Source organism: Euprymna scolopes, chromosome 14, assembly GCF_053919585.1.
Source record: "Euprymna scolopes isolate OS-2025 chromosome 14, ASM5391958v1, whole genome shotgun sequence".
Classification (NCBI taxonomy): Eukaryota; Metazoa; Mollusca; class Cephalopoda; order Sepiida; family Sepiolidae; genus Euprymna; species Euprymna scolopes.
Window position 1 is genome coordinate 80473539 of NC_136495.1, and position 24461 is coordinate 80497999.

At 33.1% G+C, this 24461-nt stretch overlaps 1 protein-coding gene across 1 annotated transcript in view; it reads left to right on the forward strand.

Moving 5' to 3' along the window:
* Positions 1-24461, forward strand: part of LOC145293114 (inositol polyphosphate multikinase-like) — a 42105-nt gene that overhangs the window by 16231 nt on the left and 1413 nt on the right. The window contains exons 2-5 of the mRNA XM_080139495.1: positions 10887-11078; positions 17259-17441; positions 18169-18338; positions 19255-19339. Coding sequence (XP_079995621.1) covers positions 10976-11078; positions 17259-17441; positions 18169-18338; positions 19255-19339 — 541 coding nt within the window. The 5' untranslated portion in view covers positions 10887-10975. The remainder of the gene's footprint in view (positions 1-10886; positions 11079-17258; positions 17442-18168; positions 18339-19254; positions 19340-24461) is intronic.

The window sequence follows — 24461 nt, forward strand, 5'->3', positions numbered from 1 at the left end:
TACTTTTAGACAAGGTTCAAAAGAGAATCGCCAACCTAATAGGTCGTGCATTATTATATTTGTTGAAAATTGCACATTAGTACCATTTAATGATACAGTTAGAACAATAAAACATAAGTGTATCGAAAAATTTTCCAGGCAAGTCAAAGAATATTTGTCATTTAATTCTGTTCTTGAAAGAACAGAAGCTACACATTACTCAACAGAATTTCATGATTTGAGTTATCAGGATTACCTCCTGATAGACTTGAACTCGAGAAAGGAGCTCCAATCGTGTGTATGAGAAATGGTGATTCAGCACGCTTATGTAATGGCACTAGACTAATAATAGATGAGCTGTATAATAATTTGTTTGACAGTTTGAAGGAGAAATCGTTTTAATTCCAAGATTTAAAATTTTTTTATCTTAAGGAGACAATATTCCATTTGGCAGAGTTCAGTTTCCTATACAATTAGCATTTACTATGACTGTTCATAAGTCTCAAGGACAGACTTTACAAAAAGTTTATTTTACCTAGTCAGACCTGTCCTTCAACATGGACAACTATATGTTGCACTTAGTAGAGTTAAGCAAAAAGATAACATAAAAGTGTTTTTAAAACATTCAAATTGTACAAAAAATATTGTAAATAGAAGAGTCTTGTCTCAATCAGTTTTATTGACCTTATTATTAACATATAAATTAAATATTTAATTTAATATATAGTCTATTTCAGAGTTTGTCTCAATCATATTTTTGAGTGTCACCCGCACTGAGGATTGTGCCTTCAACCTCCATAAGAGTGTAACCTTACAACTGAATTTTACCAATTATTTTATCTGCTTCAATTGTGATTTACTTAGGACTTCTACACTGTAATGGCTGACAGTACAAGAGCATGCTATTCCAATAAGAGATGATGTTTAGAATTCTATGCAGATTCCAAAAATCAATAAAGATTCCTGGTTTTGACAAGAGACATCTGAAGGTTAGAGGTTACATCGACCGAAACATTATGAAAATGACACTCAAGATGAGAACAGTAGTCCAAAGAATCCAAATAATATGAATAATCAATCGTCATCTCCAAACTATAAATATTCTTTGAAACAGATTGTATATTAAGTCCAATATCTATATATTAAATGATTAAGAATTTAAGTAGAAATAAAATGTACTAAACTACATTTTTGTATATCTATTGGTTTAGATTCTACTAGGGTTTAAGTAAGCCATGTTTTATTTCAATGATTGTTGGACATCTTTAAATACGTCTGCCATTCTCACGAATACTAAATATTTATGTTTGCAAATAAAAGTATAATGTTCAAGAGTCTATTGGCATTCATTTGCTACCATTTTTTTTTCACCCCAACCGAGGCACAGAATAAAAATTTTAAGTGACTTTTTACTTATTCTTTCCATAAAGTTAGGTGCAAATGTACTGTGATAACTATGTTAACAAAGTGGTGATATTGTCCCCCAACTCTCATTGTGCAAATTGAATCTGAAAGAAAAAAAATACAGTTTTAAACAAATCCCAATTTCATACAACAAAAGATTTTATTTACATTAATATGTTATTGTTTTCATTACTTTTATCAATATTTAATCAAATATCAATTAACTTTACAGCCACATTTAAAACTCAAGCAGATAAGGCTTGTATATGTAACATAGTAAGAATATGTAACAGTTGTGAAAAAATCTCTTCAAAAATGAATTTATACATCTACTAGTAGAGAGACCCGACGTTGCGCAGAAATTAATGAGGATCAACGAATGTTTCACCCTCCCATATTTTATTGTCATCGAAATCAGTTAAATCGCCTATTTTTCAATCCTCCTTGCAGTGACAGTCCACAATACATTGTAGTCTATATTGCAGTGTAGAGAACCTACTGTTGATTTTATAAAATTATTTTTATATAATGGCTTGAATTAAAGTTTAAAATGCAAAAGTCAAGTATTATGGTTAAATTGTGTGCTAAGCAAAAACAATTATTTTGAACATGCCCCTGTCATATCCAAGAGCCTACTGTCAATTTTATATGTCAGGCCTTTTGCTTGTGCGGTAAAAAAACTTCTCAGATGAACTTGTGATGTTAGGTTGCATAAGGCGTTAACTTTAGTCAAAATTGATTATTTCTTCTTTCATCGGATCTTTTCAATTATTGATACTTATCAAAGACTTTCCAATACAAAACCTCACTAAAAACGCTGCCAGGCACATAAAGTACATAAAAACGTCGGCCCAACCGTTTAGGAGTCCATAAGGAACAAACACACGCAAAGTTCCTTTTATATAATAATAGAGATTCGTAATGGAGATTTGGTATCTGTTTGTTTGCCCTGTCTGAAGCCAAACCTATACTATTATTATCTTTTAATGTTAAAATCAGTTTACTATACTACTTTAGACTATTGTACTATCTTTGTATGATTAATTCAGGGAACTGTAGTGTAGTATCTGTTCGGTTGTGATGATATCATTCACCCATGCATTACCTCCTTGTTTTGTTTTTGGGAGGGTCGTCCAGAATTCAACCTAATTAAAATATAAAAATGCAGAAAAATCTTTATGATGTAAATACCTGTCACTGAACAAAAATGTCATATTCCAAAAATTGATCAAGTAGATTTTTTTTTACCAAGAAAATTAATTTTTATGAGGAATCGAGGATGGTATGTCTCACTCCGCCATCTCTAAAATTCAAATTCTTAACAACCTCTCCAGAAATAGATCAAAATCAGCCTTGTAATGGCTACGATTTATTATTAATCATTAAAAATAGTAAAAAATGATTTTCTTTTTAAAAAAAATACTAGATCAATTTACGTCATTTTTGGAATACGATATTTTTGTGACCGGTATGTTGTACATCATAAAGATTTTACTGTATTTTTTAAAAATTAGATTGAATGCTAAATAAAAGCGTTTCTTTTTGGGGGGAAGGGGGTAGTGTTTAATGCTTGTGTGTCTTGATACCTTCCTCCTAGGTATCACCTTCTTCTTTGGGTGAGGGGTAGTGTAGTATGCGTTCGTGTGTGATATATATTAGCAAAAAAATGACGGGCATATTTTTGCTAGTTTAATAAGAAATGAATGAATCATATATATATATATATATATATATATATATATATATATATATATATATATATATTAAAGAATATGTTTTACTAATTGATACTAATAAAATGTCCCTCAAAAAAATAATATTTAGCAATAAATTTATGATAAACATATGCGACATAACGATCATCAGAAATGGGGCTTTGAAGTGGATGGTGTCCTTTCAAAAAAAAAAAAAAAAAAAAAACAATTAGAGAGATAAGGTCAAAATAAAAGTGGGGAGTTGGCGTCTTGGTGGATCTCTTATTACCAAAGAGATAAAAAAGAAGATAAGATTCATTCATCCAACTAACTGAGATTATCTTAACCAGGCTGATATCCAACAGCGCCCAGAACTACATTCATCATGCTCCAGCAGGGAACACAAAAGCTTGCAACTTGTATCCACCTTTTGTTGAATTCTACAGAATTTAATTTCTTATTATCACATCTAATTTTAACTTTAAATTGATGCTTAAAGAAAGAAATCTGACTGACTAACCCTTGGATTTAGAGTTGAAATCACTAAACTCAAAATTTGCCCAGACTTTACCCAAGAATGTCATCCAAACATGAACATTAAGAGCCTAAGTTAAAACTTGTGAAGAATCAATTTTTAATTTTTCAATAAATAATTATATTTACTTTATCCAAAAAGATCAGTTGGTGTCATTCTTTCTTCTTTTGGCTTGAAATGACTTTTACTCCGCCAGCGATACAACTTTGGTAGCCAGCACCGAATAACTTACTCTTTAGATCTTTTATAATGTGGTGATTTATCGGACAGGATCTTTAACTCCCAGGGCCTTGACCAAAATGACTGCCAGATACTACGTAACCAACTTAGACATGGAGCAGCCGAATTAATCACATCACTCACTGGATGTCATGGTAAGGGAGGTGGGGTACTCTATGATACTGGTCTGAGATGATTTTTTGTTTACTGGCTGCTAAATTAACATCAGTTTATTCAACATCTGATTTGTTCAAGCTGGGAAGGTGGAGTATATTAACAATGTCTGATTCATTACCAAGAGGGTGGGGTTGTAAATACCTATGACTTGATTAATAAATCTTTTAAAATCACGTTTTCTTTAAGGAATACTTTTTCATAATAGATACTAAGATTTGTATGGCTTTGAAACCTCTTCTCTACCATATTCTAATCTCCACCCTAATAAAATCCCAAGTTCAACAAGAACAAGACTTGAAGAAGGTCTAATAATACTTCAATCAAAGCGTTGTGCGAATAACACTAAAGATGAGAACAGTAGTTGGAAGAGTAATCATTATTGTTCGACACATTTTCTAACTTGCATAATAGTTTTGTTAATAGATTATCAAATTTCCCACTTTTTAAGTTAAGTCGTATAATGTTTGACCTCATTAAATTCATGCATCTGTCATTTAACTTTATAATCGTTAAATTAAAACAGTTTTCACTTCCTGTCCTGTCGTGGCCAAATGGGTAAGATGTCAGTTTTTTCCCTTTCGCTTCCACCTTCGCGTCAAGACTTCAGGTACGAGCCTACCTTCCTACCAAAACTTTTTATTTTCTTTTACACCTCCAAAACACCCAGACAATGTCGGGCACCCCCGCTAGTCTATATATATGAAAGGCAAAATGTGTGTACACATTTTATGTATGTCCGGCAAAGGCTTTTTTCGCCAGGCTTCTCAGGGTGGGAGTGGGGGTGGGGGGTTACTATGTCTTAGACGTGTTTATATACCCCCTAGATAATAATATCTACGATTTGCAAACACGCATCGTGTCTAGATTTATTTACATTGACTTTTAAAAAATTCTTGCTATTTCGGTTCCCCATCTGTGTGTTCAGGTTTTTCATATAAAACCAAAACTAAATCTAAAGCAAAGGTAGTTGTTCCCGGCCCTCATGCCAGGAACCTCCAGAAAGGTTTGATCAATGTGGGGGAAACTCCTTATATCAGACAATTGCTATTCAATTGGATACTTCCCTTTTTATAGGGAGCTGGTTTCTCCCCCCCCCCAACATCTTGGGTAAACAAACAACCAAAGTTGGCGAATGAAAACCAAAAACAGTACCTCGCAGTAAAAATTAATTGCAAGATTTCTATTAGACCTTATAAAATTCACGCACCTGTCAATTTGTGTAAACAAACCTAAAAAAATTGCCTCGCAGTAAAAGTTAACTGTGCGATTTCTATGGCATGATATTTGACCTCATTTTTTAATCCTTAAATAAATTCAAACGTTTTTTTCTTACTCTCCCTTGCTGGCGCAGCGGTAAAATGTCCGGGGGTTTTTTTTCACACTTTATTTTCCACCTTCGCCTCAAGGCTACTGGTTCGATCCTACCTACCTACCAAAACTTTTTTTTGTTAACCCCTCACCCCACCCTTGCAACATACGCACCTACAAACACCCGGGCAACGCTGGGTACCCCCGCTAGTATATATATATAAAAGGCAAAAGTGCCGCGTGCGTTTTTGTGTATCCATGAAAGGCTTTCTTCAAGGCAGCTCTCAACCACGTTATTATTTTTTTAGAACTTTCCTTATACTTCCTAGATTATAATATCTACGATTTGCGAACGGACATCGTCTCTACATTTATTTTGATGGTCTTTTATAAAATTCACGCTATTCCGTCCTTTTGCATGTTTGTTCGTCTTTTTTTTATAAAAGCGAAACTAATCGGAGCAAAGTAGGCCACCTGGCTTTCCGGCCTCCATAAAAGCAATTAGCTTTGATCAATGTAGGGAAAACCCTTCATATCAGACAATTGCTATTCATTTGGAGAGCTCCCCCTTTTTGGAGGGAGCTGGGTTTCCCTAACATCGTGGAGAAACAAATAAATGAAATGGTGGAAAACTGAACTGGCCATTCTTTCAATGTGACCAAACCAACAGTTTCCTGTTCTCACACAGGGTTTGGAACTTGGCTTCTCCGACTTTGTCTATGAAATTAGTAATCAAAACAAAAACTGTTAATAGGATTAAATATTAAATTTGATGAAATCGATTAAAAATGTAATTTTTGTTTTTAAGATTACAAACTAATATCTGTTAAAACTAACTAATTGGACAGTTTTAAGTGTTCTTTTTCTTGACAAAATAATAGGGTTAAAAACTTATATAAACAAGATTTGTCTCTGGAACATATGGTCAAGATGATTAGAACATTGGATATAATTTAAGGTCTTTAGCTCCTTTCTAAGCAAAGGCAGTAATGTAATCTATCTATCTATCTATCTATCTATATATATATATATATATATAAGTCAAAACAGCCACGTTTTTGTATGTCCAGCAAAGGCTTTTTTCATTGGGCTACTCTGGGAGGGGGGGGGGGGTAATATGTTTTAGAACTTTTTATATACGCCCTAGATCATAATATCTATGATTTGTGAAGGGACGTTGTATCTAGATTTATTTTGATTGACTTTTATAAAATTCATGCTATTCAATCCTCTCGCATGTTTGTTTTTCGTATAAAAGTGAAACTAAAAGCAGCGAACATCAGTTGCCGTCCTTCTCGGCCGGGAACTCCAGAAAAGCAATTAGCTTTGATCAATGTAGGGAAAACACTTCATATCAGACAATTGCTATTCATTTGGAGAGCTCCCCTTTTTGGGAGAAGCTGGTTTTCCCCAACATCATGTGGAAGCAAAGTCTAGCAGAAACTGGCCTGCAGCCGACCTTCATTTCTGAAACTGCATGATTCTTAACTTATTCATTTCAAGTCAACTTTTTGATTGACATCGCGAAATTTGAACGCTTTTCACTTCCTCTTGCATCATAGCATAGCGGTAAGATGTCAGCTTTTCTTTCACTTTCTTTTCCACCTTTGCGTCATGGGTTCAAGCCTGCCTGCCTACTACCAGTTTTTTTTTTTTTTTTTCCAAACAAACACCCGGGCAATGCCGGGCACCCCCGCTAGTCTATTGTATAAATCTCACTTGTCTGTTTAAATGCATGTATGTATGTATGTATGTATGTATGTATGTATGTATGTCTAAAACTTTTGACAGAAGTGACGGATTTTCACGAGATTTGAAGTCATCGGATGGCAAATATTGAAAAATTGGCTAAAATCATTAATTCCTTCACCCTCAACTGGGCACTTTTATACAGGGAGGAGTTGCTTTTTTTTATGTCAATAATATTTTCGAAAATCATCCCCTCTTTTCTATTGACTAGCCTTAATTTAATCATTTGTCACTTCCGGTTTGATGATGGGCACAACAGCAAAGACGTTACTTTTTTTCCATGTTCTTTTCCTCCTTCGCAGAACAAGTTTGAGCCTGCCTGCCTACTACCACTTTTTTTTTCTTTTTTTTTTTTGCTCAACACACACCTCCAAACATCCGGGCAACGCCGGGCATCCAGGCTAGTAACTACTAAGACACAAACAAAAAACAACACTTAGATGTAGTTCCATGTTAACATCAAATATAATCTAGTTTTAACATTTCTTTACTGTGTTTGAACAACCTTCACTAACCCGACTGGTTTGTGCCTGATTCTCGAGAGGTGTTCCAAAAGTAATGCCTGCTATTTTTTTCCACCCGAAATAGATCAGTTTGAATTGCAAATTGCATTGTTATAATGACTGAACTTATGCATTCATGACCTGAAAGTTTTGTCTCTCTGTTGCAGATATTGATGGGGTGAGAGTCTATAGATGTAACCCCTGTAATGGACATGTATCAGAAATAGAGATGTGTCATAGAATTTCTGGAAAAAATGCATTGAAAATGTCGGTGACTGTAGAAAAATATATTCTAGGGCACAAAAGCTGTTCTTTTTAATGGTATCATTCCCGTCTTCATAACTCTCCAACTTTGTGAGTTAAACAAAAGAATGAGAATCTTTACTTTTGGGAACAACTCTCATATGAAAAAGTGCACTCCAGACACTCATGCACAGCCATTGTTCATTGCTGGCAAAAGTGCATTAAGAATGATGGTGACTATGTAGAAAAATAAATTCTAGAGGACAAAAGGTCGTTTGTTTTAATGGTACCATTCCCGTTTTAGTAGCTCTTCAACTATTTCAGTTTTTAAAAAATAGAAGGCTTTACTTTTTGGTATGACCCTTGTATGCAAAGTCTGCCAGACAACAGCTCTTGACATACTGTCAAAAGTTTTCTCTACATCAATGAAGGTTAAATATTCTTTTTACTACCAAGATATTTCTCTTACAATTGTCTCGGGATAAATATAGAATTAGTGATACCTTGCTCAGACATAAAATCAAAGTGCAATTCATATATGCTTATCCGATTTTTTATTTGTTGCACAATTATTCTCTCAACCATGTTCAAGATTTGATCCATGAACTTTGGAGCTTTAATTTTGTAATAGTTCACAATCTATGTGTCCGTTTTCTTCTGGGGGTTCGTGTGAATTGCTCTACTCTCGTTCTTTCTCATCAAATATTTGTAGGAGTCCATTGCTTTTTTTGCTTCTCATAAAATCAGTTCTCGCTATCATTCTAAACACTTTCTCACACATTCGAGGCTATTCTTTATCACTATAAGTCTACTATCAAACTGTGTGGAATACTGTTGTCATATTTAGGCTGATAAATCTCTGTCAAATTTGTGGGTCCTTGATAAGGTGCAGATACATATCTATAATTTGATTGGTTGCATTCTTTTTTCTCTGCTACCTCTCTCATAGATATGATAAGACTTGATATGGCATAATCACATTGATGCACCAGTTCTCATTAGATCACCAAATGTAAGCAACATTGAGCCTGGGCAGTACTATATGGGTGACCATTTGAAAATACCAGGCGCTGTATGTAGGAAGACGTTGACACCTCCCTGCAAGAACTGCAAAAGCCTAAAGTCATTATGTTCACTGAAGAGATTAAAAAAAAAAAATTAATAGAAATGTCTCTAGACAAAGCATGAAGATGTAAAGAGAAAAATAACATTTTTTAAATACTACTTCAAGACATTAGACAATGATAAGTGTGAGATGAATTGATTCTGATATTAAAAAAACAGCAATTCTTCCCCCTTTGTCAGAAATATCGCTCATGAAATGTGAGGACTAAAGGACAAAATAAGGAAAGTAAGAGTTACCAGGCTGCTGAAAATAAATATGACTGGTGACTGCTTCTAAATTTGGCATTCCCTTGAAACTTCTTCCTTCAAATAAAGCCAGTCCAACCCACCAAGGGTAAATACCACTTCGGTTTGGGTGATTAAGACTCAACAGACTTAATATGTTTTAAGTTTGTATATAATTACTAAGGTTGTGGTGCCAAAAGAATATTCTTTTCATTATTCTGACTCTCGAGTATATACTATATATATATATTATATATATATAATCAGTTTATATCTTATGTTTTTGAATAGAGTGATGTGGTTCTCGATTGATTAACTGTGTCGGATATATACTAGAGACTCAAAACAATGATAAGAATATTCTATTGTCATAGCCCTAATAATTACACCTGACCGACTAACTGAAAATATTGAAAATTAACTATTTTCCATATAGTTTTATTACTTGCTTGTTTTCACATAGAATGTTTAGATGTCGAAAAGAGGGCACTAGTAACATCACCTTTTTAAAGATACAGCAACACCTTGAGATATGAATTTAATTTGTTCCATGACCACCAACGTATTTAAAAAAAAAAAAATGTGTCTTCTAATAATTATTCCCATTTGGATTAAAAGAAACAGAATTAATCTGTTCCAAGAGTAAGAAACTTACCCAAAACAAACTCAAATTATGCTCAGCTATTACTAAAAAAAAAATAAATACAACGGTAATGACACCGAAATTGATATATAATAATAAATGTTAATAAAATCAATAAAAAATAGTTGTACTTACAACCTAGGCAAGTGCTAGTGTACAGGATGCATACAAAAGGGAGGATGGCAGGTGCTCGTCTGAGCTCCACTCTCTGATCCCGCCTTGCCAATCTTTCACGAAAAACACCCGTCTAGCTGAAACCACTGTCAAAAATTTTCCCTACTCTTTATCTGTGCCTAAATCAAAACGTAGATTCCATGAACAAAGCTTCTTTCTTAAAACTGCACGCCTGTGGAACTCTGTTCTGGCTGCCTGTTTCCCCCCTGACTACAACCTGGATGTCTTCAAGTCCAACGTAAACAAATTCCTGATGAACCGCCCCCTTAAGTAGACACTTTATTAAAACTCAACATTAATGTACTGTACATGCAATAGCCCTTATCCCTGAGTGGCTTCCGGGCCTTAAAAAAACAAAGAAGTAAAGCTATCGCACAAACACACAACATGCTAACTAAAAAGGGGCAAGAACATAATTAAAACGGTGAATGAACTTATTAAATGGTTAATATTTAAATCTTAATGTAACAGAATAATGATTAAAAAATAAGTAAAGAATACAATTGTAACCAACTTACCATGGAGGCAGGGATAAGCGGCCAATAAAGGTGAGCTACGAAGAGGAGGAGGCAGGGAGAGAGGGCCCAGACAGCCTAATCTACAATGGACACACACACACACACACACACACACACACACACACACACACTTTTTTCTTGTTTTGCATTTTATATTTTTTCTATTGTTGACTTTTAATTTTTTGGTGTTGTATGCTTTTTGAAATCATATCTCAAAAAATCATATCTTAGGGTATAAATATAGATACAATGTATCGTTATATTTCCAAAACATTGTATCTTAAGGTATCACTGTATTTGTATCTTAAGGTATCACTGTATTTGTATCTTAAGGTATCACTGTATTTGTATCTTAAGGTATCACTGTACTTTTTTTTTTCTCTCCTACAGATTTCTTTTGTCTTCCTCAGCTGCTGCTTTTCTTGTATGCCTTTCTTCAAAACAATTTCTGTACACGAATAAAAAAAAAACTCAGCAAAATGTCATTAACTCAACACAGCTTAAAAGGCATGAACCCAGAAATTAAACCCTTGGCTCATCAAGTGGCAGGACATCGACCCAAAGTACCAAGTGCTACAAAAGGTAATGAAAATCATTTTGTTTACTACAAAACTGTTTCATGTTGTTTGTTTGTTTTTTTTTGTTTTTTGAATACTGTTTTCATCTTGAATGTCATTTTCATAACGCTTCAGTCGATGTGACCTTCGACCTTCTCCAGGTGTATCTTATCGAACTCAGAAATGTTTGTCGAACTCAGGAATCTGCCCAAACTTTTGAATGGAACCTTTTATTTAATCCACAGAGGTAGCATGCTCTAGTTCTATTAGCTATGACCGAGTAAAAAGTCGAAGTAATTTGTAATTATATTTTTTAGTGTCACTCACACTAAAGATTGAACCTTCAACCTCCAGAAGAGTGTACCTTTACAACTAAATATTTCCAAGTACACTATTCACTATGACACATGTTCTTGTGGACACTCAAATTACAATTGCAAAATACTTAGGACTTCTACCGAGTCATAATTAACGGAATATATATCTTTGTGGATTAAATAAAGGGTTCCGTTCAAAATTATGTGCTGATTCCCGAGTCCAACAGAAAGATTCTTAAGTTCAATAAGAAACACTTGAAGAAGGTCAAAGGTTACATTGACCGAAACATTGTAAAAAAGAAAAAAAATAACACTCAAGAAAAGAAAAGTAGTCTGAATAATACAAATAATGCAAATAATCGAAAAAAAAAAGTTCAGAAACGTAAAACTGTTTGATTTCATTCTTTCACAAGCAAATTAAAATATTTGAAATTTAATTGAAAACAAATATATTTAAAATTTTAATTTTAGATAAAAACGAATATACGTAAATATTTTAATTTTAAAAAATATATATTTAAATATATTAATTTTAGTTAAAAACAAATAAAATTGAATATTTTAACTTTAATTAAAAACATATTTAAATATTTTTATTTTAATTGAAAATAAATATATTTAAATATCTTAATTTTAATTGAAAACAAATATGATTAAATGTTTCAATTTTAATTGAAAACAAATATATTATATATTTTAAATTTAATTAAAAACAAATATATTAAAATATTTTAATTGAAAACAAATATGATTAAATATTTTGATTTTTATTGAAAAGAAATATATTTAAATAAAATAAAATACGCATCAAGTGCACTTGAAAGCCAAATCACAACGTAATATTAGGAAAATAAACAAATATTTTACTTGTTTGAAATTTATAACATAAATATATTTCAGAGCTAAACTCCATCCTCGGTATGTTGTTTTCTTTCTTTTTTTTCTCTTCTTCTTTCTTGACATGTAATAAAGTTGTGAAAAGAAAAGTTTGTTTGTAAAGATCCACACATTGTTTTCAGCGGTTGTATTTTGAAATGTTAGAATTGTGCGTTGACAACAAAAGATTAATGTCAAAGGTGCGAGTTCCATTATAGAAACATTGATTTAATTTTAATAAAATAAATGCATATTTTATTTTATTAAAATTAAATCAATGTTTCTATAATGGAACTCGCACCTTTGTTGAAAAATGTTGAAAAGTATTCTATTTTAAGCAATTCTGGAATGTTCTAAGATGTGGAATATTAAAGTATTCTATTTTAAGCAATTCTGGAATGTTCTAAGATGTGGAATATTAAAGTATTCTATTTTAAGCAATTCTGGAATGTTCTAAGATGTGGAATATTAAAGTATTCTATTTTAAGCAATTCTGGAATGTTTTAAGATGTGGAATATTAAAGTATTCTATTTTAAGCAATTCTGGAATGTTCTAAGATGTTGAATATTAAAGTATTCTATTTTAAGCAATTCTGGAATGTTCTAAGATGTTGAATATTAAAGTATTCTATTTTAAGACATTCTGGAATGTTCCATCCACCAAAACTATAAAATAACGTTGTTCGTGTAAACTCTTCAGTTATGCAGTAGGTGTGTCAGAATTTGGGAGGAATTTTTGACACCCCTAACACAAAACTGCAAATAAAATATAAAAAACTCATAATTTCTCTTTTAAAGTGGGTTATTTTCTTTATGGAATATACTTCCAAAATAAACTATTGCAGTTGTTTAAAAAATAATAGCAATATTATTTTTTATTTTAAAAACAGTGTTTACAAAGTGCCTGCGCACGTTCATGCAGCCATTATTTTTATTACGTAATGAAATCAATTGAATTCTACGAGTTAAATTTTTTTCAATTTTTAAACTTTAAAAATCTATCAAAATTTTTCTATTGCTACAATTTTTAAGATATTTTCAGATTTAATGTGAAATTTTATGCTCTTTCCAATAAACCGAATATACTATTCTAGACAAGCGTTTTTTTTAATTCACCGCCCCACCTCCATTTTGAAATGTCTATTAAAATCAAAATAATTAATTTTCTCACCTCAAATTTATATATCACAAATTGAAGATAAAAGATCAATAAATAAAATAAGGTAATTTAAAACAAAAAAATAAGTTATTTGCAAATTTAGAGTTTGTAGTTTTTTGTATTTATTGCATTTTAATATCCCCTAGACGCAAGCATGTAACAGCATTAGGAGTCAGGCACATTCTGGTGCATTAGAATGATGCAACCATTTTTCAACAAATTGGCAACAAATTTGATGTAAGTCTTCCATTTTAGGTCTGGGGTGATGGTCACTTGAGTAGCTTATCAAAACAAGTGGCTTAAAAAAGTAAACAAGTTTAATATGATGTAATAATCTTGAGTAATGTGGTGTAGTTTCAGTTGCAGACAGACACCAAGCTTCCATTATAATATGATAGAAGGATAAATCTGCAAAAAAAAAAAAAGTGGACATGTAATTGGAAACCACTCTGTTGCCCATCCCAAGAACATCTCATGGCCGTGCAATGTTTAAAGAGATTAGGTGACTGCAAACAACTAGGATTGTCTACATTGCAAATAATCTTCCGTTCATGAGTTTATGTGATTTTTTTCTATGAGCTCGTCTATCAGGAAATGTTGAGAGTATGAAACCACAATTTGACTATTACTTTTTATTTATTTGTTGACTGTTATCCTCATCTTTTTAGTTGTTGCTTGGCGACGTTTCGCCAACTATTCCTCTGGCCTTCATCAGATGGTACTGCATGTTTAATATCCCCTAGACACAAGCATGATGAAGGCGACAACTAAAAAGATGAGAATAATAGTCCACAATAAATAAAATTAATAAATAATACTCATTAATAAATAATGACTACTTTGAAAATTTATATTTTCATGTTTCTACCATAACTAACTAGTAGAACGTTACCACTGTCGACCAAGGGAAGAATCTATCGGTGCTATCTACATATGCAGTGTGATGATGAATGGAAGTAAATTTCATCTGGACTGTATAGGAAGATGTGTGCAGGAGACTTTGTTGGTTTGGTCACATTAAATGAATGAAGAGTTGTTGGGTTAGTAGATCTAGAACAATTGAGATAGCAGAATCAGTTGGCAAGAGAAGGTGGAAGAAAACATGAGAGAAAGTGATAAGGATGGATTTGAGAGAAAGAGGGATAGATAAGGACCTGGCCAGAAATAGTCTAGTTAAAAGTAAATTTTTAAAGTTGTTTAACACATGGTAGTTCACATAACTGGTCAACCATGTGCAAGAGAAATTCAAACAATTGCACAAAAGGGACAGTCAGAATCTTAAAAAGATCTCTTGGTTAGAATATATAAGATAGCAGGTGAATGTTTGGCATCTGGTAGGATGCCCCATCTCCATCTTAAATAAACTGATTAGAAAATTGAAAAAAAAAAAAGGAGGGGTGGGGCGGTAAACTAAATATGATGATGAAATAAAAGAACAGAAACTAACATTTCGTGGCTTCAAATGTTTGACGAATGCATGCTTGGTTGTGCAGTATTTGCATGTTCATTCATTTCATCACATGCACATTGTGACCTCTTCTTCACACCAGCTCTGCAAAGAGGCCTTTGTGAAAACTCAAGAGATGCTGTACTGAGACGATTTCGGGTTAATCATCTGAAAACTTCTTTTTTGGTTTAGATCACTGCACCATGCAACGGGATATCATTTTGTTGATGTGTAATACACAAAACATTAAAGCAAAACAGGGAATTGTATGGGTGTGGTGGTGGGGGAGTGGAGCATGTAGTGTAGTGTGGTGGGAGAGAAGTTTGCAGACGACTAAACAGTTCGCAGCAGTGTTCGATGCATCGTGGATGCTGATCTTTGAATAATTACTCACTTGAGCAGTAGTGGATACGTAGAGACATGATTCTGGCATAAAACATGATCAACTGCAATTTAAATATAAAGATGTACCTACATAGTTTTGTTTTATTAGAAAAAAAGACAGTATTCACTCTCTAGCTATGTCAGATGCTACCAGATCAGGATGTCTAAAAATATCGGCTCCCTGACATAAAATGCACCAAACATTGATGTTGTTTTTTGTTTTCTTTTGCTTTCACTTTGCACAACTCAATCATGTTCTGCAAAACTGAAGACAAAACAAATTTTCATTACTAACTAAACATAGACAACCATATATCTGAAGATATAAAGAATTTGAATCATGAAATTTTTTTTCAGAAATTATTAGATTCTGCATTATAAAGTAACCTGGAAAGAGTTGATATGCCGTAAAACAAGACAACTAAAATAAACACTATAAATAAATATTTGAAGATGTAAAAAATTTGAAGCATAAAATTTTTTTTTCAAAATTACTGGATTCGGCATTAAATAACCTGAAAAGGGTTGATATGCCATACAACAAACCAATCAGTATTCTCTGTCCATTTTTCTGCTTCATGGAACAGACTACCAGAGTCGATAGTGATGATATCTATTATATCCAGGTTTAAGGCCGCTTTGGACAACTATTCAGAAATTCTTCAAACAGATATATTGTCTAATTGTCATTTTACATAGTTTGTTGCGCTTTGCTATTTTTTGCCCATAAATTCGATTTAATTAATGTATCATGGATGATAGTTTCTAAATTAAAAATACAAATTTAACGAACTTAGTTTTCAAATAAAACCAAACTCTCTTCCTTATCATGTGTATCTAAAACCAAATGGACTTCCATCAACATTTTCTTTCCTAGAACTTCTCATCTGTGGAATACGATATCATTAAACTTCTTCCCTACTAACTGCAACATGGTCGTCTTCAAGTCAAATATTAACAAATACTTGTCCAGTCATCAAATTTTGCTATTCGAACACATTATTTCCAATCCCTTCATAGTATTCTTCATCAATCCAAGTGACAATCTCATTAACTCTTATCCTCAAGTTGCTTTTGGCTTTGATAAGTAATGACTTGATATAATTTATATATTTTAATTTTTAGTTTGTAATATATGTTCTTACAAAATGACATAAATGCATGAAACACTTTGTATATGAAATACACAAGCAAAAATATGTTCTCTTTGATCGCATTTTTTGCTAGTTTGAGAGAATATTATAATGAATGCATATGTACTACACTGCCACATAATTGAAGAGGTAATGCCTGGAAGGATGATATAATAAAGAACAAACATATAATACCCCCCCCCTAGGAGAACTGATGGTTTCATGAAATCAGAAGAGATATTACATTAGGTTCACAAACCCCTACCACAAAAAAAAGTAGTGCTTGGGGAGGAAGATATCATAACCACAGAATACTACATTATTTCCACTGCAAAAAAAGGAGAAGGTAATGCCTGGTCAGATGGTAATCTAACAAAAGAACAGATACTACACTATTTCACCACCACCAATGCTACTAGATCATGCTGTCTGAAGATGCTGGCTTTCTGACCTAAAGTGCACCAAACATTGATGTTATTATCTTTTGTTTTCCTTTTGTAAAACGCAATCATATTCTGTAAAGTCAAAAACCAAAACAACAATTTTCCTTTACAAAACATTCAAACCAAACACCATAAATAAATATTTGAAGATATAAAGAACTTGATGCATTAAAAAAACTATTTCCAGAACTATTGGATTTGGTATTAAATAACCCAAAAATGATTGATCTGCCATAAAACAAAACAACCTAACTATCGCACCGTGAATTGAGCCTTGAAAGACAGGACAATATAAATAGAAGTAATAGCCTAGTTTCGGCTTCAGACAGATAACATCTGTAAATGATATAAATTCCTTAAACAATTTCCGCAAAACACTTTATTCAGTATTGATTATAAATCTCCACTCATATCTAATTATTTTGTTTGTTTGTTTTTTCTCACAGCTTTTTATCAGGCACCAAATGGTACAATATTGAAGCATGTACGTACGGCGCTAAGGCTTCATCGGGAACTGAAATTCTATCGTCTCATCTTTGAGGATGAAAACACGGATCCAATTTTGAAAGACTTGAGAAATTTCCTTCCCAAATATTTGGGAACAATCCAGCTTGATCTTTTTCCTGATGGTAAATTAGCATCTTTTAACATTTTTGTAACGTGTGTGTGAATATGGTAACACTTAGCATCTTTTAACATTTTTGTAACGTGTGTGTGAATATGGTAACACTTAGCATCTTTTAACATTGTTGTAACGTGTGTGTGTGAATATGGTAACACTTAGCATCTTTTAACATTGTTGTAACGTGTGTGTGAATATGGTAACACTTAGCATCTTTTAACATTGTTGTAACGTGTGTGTGTGAATATGGTAACACTTAGCATCTTTTAACATTGTTGTAACGTGTGTGTGAATATGGTAACACTTAGCATCTTTTAACATTTTTGTAATGTGTGTATGAATATGGTAACACTTAGCATCTTTTAACATTGTTGTAACGTGTGTGTGAATATGGTAACACTTAGCATCTTTTAACATTTTTTATCCAAATTAAAGAAGCCCAAAACATTATATTTACAAAACAGAAAAAAATAGGTTTACCATGTGTCGAAAGGTAAAAAATAGGTTTACTATGTGTCCAAAGGCAAGCGAGAGTTACAGGGCTGTCAAAAATAAGACCAGCATTCACTTTCTTCCTTCAAAACGTTTTAATTATGTTATTTCAAAGTTTGGCAAAGTGCACTTGAAGAAAGTCGAAGTTTACAGCGGCCGAAATGCTCAAAATAACAATTAAGATGAAAATAATCCAAATCTTTGGGGTTTTTTTTGTGATTTCAATTTTTTTCTCTTTTTAGAGTATTTTATTCACCTGAAAGATATCACGCATTCTTTCAATAAAGCATGCATTGCTGATGTCAAGATTGGTAGACAGACTTATCACCCAACAGCTTCTCCTGAAAAAATTGCCTATGAAAAATTAAAATACCCTAAACTTCCTCATATCGGCTTTCGGATTGGTTTCAGAGTAAGTTTTTCTTTTTTCTTTTTTTTTATTTATAAATTTAGACGAATCGTCACTATATTTTTTTTTGTGTCCATGAATGTGTTCAATAAACTAACCTATTTCTGACTAAGTCTTTATTTATGTCTCTTTCAACGCCATCCTTATCACTTCCTTCCATGTTTTCTTTGGTTTTCCCCTGATCAACTGACCTTGTTACCTCAACTGTTCTACATACACTAATCCAAGAACTCTCATCCATTCTTTCAATGTGACTAAACAAACAAAGTCTCTTGTTCTGCACACATCTCTCTACAGTGTTCAGATTTAATCTTCCTCTGAGGTCATCAGATCTAAGCTTGTTTTTAAGACTTACATTATACATCCATCATATCATTTGCATACTGAAATAATTAATTTGCATGGAAATTGGAATCTCACAATTTCTGATAAATCTGGATTATTAGGATTATTCAGTCAGTATAACCTCTGACCGTCTTCAAGGATCCATGGCGTAACGGATAAAGTACTAGGCAAATTCAATCCTAAGTGATACCCTTCTAGCAGTTGAAGTCCAATCCTCAGTGTGATGCTAAGAATTGTGATGGCTGATGGAATGAGAGCATGCTACTCTCATGGATTAAATAAAGAGTTTCATTGAGAATTCTGTGCATATTCCCGTGTCTGACAGAGAGATTCTTAAGTTTGACCAGATACGCTTGAAACAATGTGAAAATAAAACTCAAGATGAGAACAGTAGTTCACATTATCCAAATAATTCAAATTATCCTCATCTAAAAAATTCAGAAATAATTCTAATAAATTATTATACAAACGGAGATTATTTAATTAAACACTAAAACAATTGTATTAAAATGTTTTCATCTGCTTGTCTCCCTCCTCATGTTCTGTCATGATTTTTATTTATTTGTTTTTTCAGGTTTATCGACCTTGTGCTGAGATGTACGAATTTCATGATCATAAAAATTTACTGAGTTTAGAGAATTCAGAAATCTTAGAGAAAGGTAGGAAACACTTGCAAAAAAAAAAATCTAAACAATGTTTTAAGCAGTTTAAAAGCAAAATCAATCTTATATTTATAAAATAGAAAAGTAATAAACGTGTTAATATCAATTAATATCAACCTATGCTTCCCCCTCCTTCGCAGCCAAGACCCCGGAGAATACTAAGGAATAATTCACAAAAGAAAAATAATGATGAGGAAGCAAAACAAGAAGATGACGATAGAGAAGCCAACAAATCTATTGGTGATCTGTTTCTGGGTGTTTAAATGGTGATGCGCTGAGAAGAAATGGGTTTATCCATTTCTGATGACCAGCTAAGAGTGACTAAGAAAGAAACCAGATATTTAGGAATTCCAGTCAAAGGTGATGTATTGAGGAGATAGTGACTAAAACTTGCTGCCATGGTTTTAAATGATCTGAAATAACAGCAAATATTTCTCATATGTTTTATCTTTGAAAATAGGGTACAAATAGTCTCCAGTCTCAAATATTCTTTATACACTGTGAAATTTACTTTATGTATGAAAACCAAAGAGGGGAGATACAACATATGAGAAATATTTGGAATCAAGTCTCCCCTTGCTGTTATTTCAGATCATTTGAAACCATAGCAGCAAGTTTTAGTCTTCCCTCCATCAAGGCCAGAGGTTTGGGGGAAATATCAGATGCAAAACTAGGAAAACAAATGACTATGATTGAAACATTTTGTGGCTGTAAAAAAGTGCCAAAAACAGGCTCTGGATGATGGATGATCCCCTTAATGTGTGACCATAAGGGCAAATATCACACAGCCCACGACACAATTCAGGTCATTACCTTTCCAACTAGCCTTCATTTGTTAAATTCTGATGAATAGTCGCTGAGATTTTGAACATAAAATTGTCAAAAAAGGTATATAATATATATATATATATATATATATATATACTGGTAGCCAAATTGAATATTGAAATGCTCATATCCTTGGTTCTAAGGGATGAAACTACATGAAAATTTGCAGGCTTTTGTAAGATTATAATACTATTCTATGGTTAAAATCATATGACAATTGGTGAAAAAGAACATATATTTTCAAATCAATAAAATATGGCCAAATTTACCTATATTTGTATAAATAGTGTCCTGGCAGGCAGCTTCAGTTTTGCTGCTTCGGTTGTCTCACCTGTGGCCTTGCCAGTGTATATATATATATATATATATATATATATATATATATATATATATATATATATATATGATAATAAAAGGCTAAAAAAATACTATGATATAAATTAAAAATGAAGAAATAAAATGCTCTATGATTTGTGTTTCATGTGTTTTAATCTAGAGATTGTTGGTTTGAATGTAATTAGTTTTCAGCTGATGTTAAGATTTCCTTTCAGTTTCCAGTTAATATTTTTTTATATAAAAAACATCCATATTTTTATCCTGATTATCTGACATTAACTGAAATGGAAAGAAAATACTTCACATTAGAAAACAGCTGAAAAGATGCAATTGACCAAGAAGTGCTGCTCACAATACAGAAAGTCATTGCAGAAGTGAAAAAAATGGACCTTATAAAAGGAGAATGGTATATAAAAGAGAGCCATGAATAAGTAATATGGAGTGATGCTAGCAGCCTAGCATTAGGGGTATTGTTAGAAATAGGAGGTGTAACTGCTGAAGATGCTGCTCGGTTGCAAAAAAAGGATGATGTTGCAGAGCTCAATGCTGTGATGAAGGGCATTAATCTAGCTTTAAAATGAGGCCTACAGGTAGTGGATGTTAGAACAGACACTGCGACAGTAGCATCATGGGTTGAATCGAAGGTGTCAGGAGATAAGCGGATCAAGACAAGAGGGGCAGCAGAGATGCTTATCAAGTGTCAACTTTGAGCACTGGGAGACTTGAGCCGAGAATTCGGACTGAATTTATATGTTGCATTGGTCCTATCATAGAAAAATAAAGTGGATGGTCTAACCAGAGTAAAGAAAGTGTGACTAAAGGAAAAGAGAGATATGGCCTTGATGTGATGTGCAGTAGAACAGCTAAAGGACCTGCATAAAATGCATCATTTCAGAAACGAACAAACTTTATATCTAGAAAGAAAAGTGAATCCACATATGATGATGGAAGATGTTCGGGAGGTAATGGAGCAATGTAGAGAATGTCAATCAACTGACCCTGCACCAACTAAACATGAAAAAGGGAAATTGCATATTGCAAAAAATTGGTAGAAACTGGCCATTTATATCACGCATTATCAACACAAACTGTATCTGACTATGATTGATTGTGGGCTTGGGAGGTTAGCAATATGATGCAAAATCAGAATCGAAACAGGTGAAGAGAGTTGTTAAGGAGGTGTTTATGGAAAGCAGGCCAGTGGAAGAATTTTTAGTAGATAATGGTATGTCTTTCCATAGAAAGAAAATTTTTAGAGAGCTATGTGAAAAGTGGAGTGTTAGGCAATATTTTAGAGCTCCGTACTGGCTGAGAGGCAATGGAATCATAGAGAGGCACCATCGCACTATAAAAGCTGTGGCATCAAGAAGCCAAATTTCGCCCAAATAAACTGTATTTTCATATCATCTGGCACTGAAGGCTGACCAAGATGAAACATCAATGCTGTATCGATCTGTTTTTACATACAATAGTGACACCTGCTGGCTGTCACAGACAGAGAATGGAACAAGCATGAGCGGAAATCATGGTTGGTGAAGAGGTGTAGGTGAAACCACCCAATTTTCATACAACTCCCTGGGGAAGAGGTAATATAACTGAAGTGTTCTCCAGAAACAAAATGGAAATTGACGGAATGCCACATCACATCTTAAACATATGGAGAGTTTCCTTGCCAGTAGAGGAGGAGGTTGATGAAGTTCTGCAAGAAGAACTGATACGATGGTCGCACCGTGAATGAAGACACCCAGCATGGATGGTGGACTATGAGACCAATTATTAATCTTAAAGTCTGTGGAGTGCCGTGTAGACAAGAAGAAAAAAAAGAAAAAAATGGCCGCCTCTCTTTTATATATTTGTAGTGTTGTCACATGACGTGCAAATGGGATGCTTTCGGTTGAATATAAAAAGCCTGATTTTTAAGAGACGGCATTATTTGAATGTCAGAGGAGCAAGTTTTGATAGCAGAACATCGAAATTTGAAGTTGAGGTTTGACAGCAGAACATCAAGATTCAAAGTAATGCAATTTTTGGCAGCAGTTTGTTAGTAAAAAATTTTTACCAAAGAATGCATTCATTCTTTAAAATAAATAAATTATTTTAGAGAAAATAATTAAAAAATATATATACATACCTTTCTAATTTCTACTATAATTCAAAGCTGAAATTAAAATTTCTAAAAGTCACCCAATACATGCTATCAAACTGAATACAATGATATACATTGAAATATTGATTATAGTCATCTAAAGTGACTTCCGGCATAGCTCTACCAGACGCGGTGAGAAGGCAAATCAGTTCTTTCATTTTTATTGTTCTTCAGTATTTCTATTGTGAAATGATTTATTGAAATAAAATATAAGAAAAGGACATTATTGAAAAATATACAATAAAAATTAACAAAATCTGTGTTAAATAGAGAAGTAGTCAACCACATCAACAAAAATAATGTTCTTAGTGACATGCAATATGGTTTCCGTTCTGCTAGATCTACAGCAGATGTGTTAATAATTATATCTCATAAGATTAGCAAATCTCTCGACGATGGCTTCCTTTCTAGGGCAATTGCTCTTGACATATTAAAGACCTTTGATAGAGTATGGCATAAAGGTCTACTTCACAAGATCTCCAGCTACGGTATAGTTTGAAATGTTTTCTCAATTATTAAATCATTTCTCTCTGATAGGTTCATAAGAGTAGTGGTTGATGGGCAGAAATCAGTAGCCTACAGTATTACTGTTGCAGCCCCTGAGGGGTCCATCCTGGGCTCAACTCTCTTCCTGATCTACATCAATGATCTTCCAAATCACATCCTTACATCATTCGTAGACATTTATGCTGACGACACTACCAGCTATGTGGTAACATTTCAAAGGCCATAAATGACCAAGTTCTATTTGATTCTCTCACCTCTGATTGTGGTGCAATGGGGAAAGAGGTGGCTGGTTACATTTAATGCATCTAAAATCAAGTTTTTCTTTACATTATCAACGCTCCGATCCCCATCTGGCATCAATTGAAATGAATGGCTCGTTTTGGGGAAGCTCCATGTTTTGACAAACTTCTATTCCTGATCTGAAATGGAACACATACATCAAATCTGTTGCCAAGGTTGCTGGAAAAATTGCGGGATTCTTCTACCACTCCAGTAAATATCTCATTGCTGATGCAATTCTGTACCGATATAAAAGCCAGGTACGTCCAAGGATGGAGTACTGTTGCCACATCTGGGCAGGAGTTACTAGAAAAAGCTTATCTTGCCTTGACAGAGTTCAAAATAGACTTTGTAGCTTAGTGAGGGATGTCCTTTTCTCTTCCTTGCAACCTCTTTCTCACAGAAGAGACGTTGCGAGCCTGTCTCTGCTTTATTGTTATTTTCATGGCAAGTGCTCGTCTGAGCTCCAATCTATGGTCCTCCCCCTCGCCAAACATTCATGAGAAACACTCATTTGGCTGAAAACACTATCAATAATTCCCCCCCCTCCTCTTTATCTGTGCCCAAACCTAAACATAGATTCCATGAACAAAGCTTCTTTCTAAGAACTGCACACCTGTGGATCTCTTTTCTGTTTTCCTGCTTTCCATCTGACTACAATTTAGTCATCTTCAAGTCCAATGTAAACAAATACTGTACAATCATTAACCCTTATCCTCGAGTGGCCTCTAAGCCTTGATAAGTGGTAACTCCTATGTAAAAAAAAATTATACAGATAAAAAAAATATAACAAAATTATACAGATAAAAATAACACTTGATTTGCACTTTTAATAACAAAATAAAAAAAATGTTTTTTTATTTGAAATTTTATAAGAAATATGTTTATGAAATTATAAAAATAAGTTTATTTTTTAAATTGTAAAAACAAGTTTTTTATTTGAATTTATATAATAAATATGTTTATGAAAGTATGAAAATAAAATTATTGAAATCAAAATAACAAAATTTCAAATATCATAAA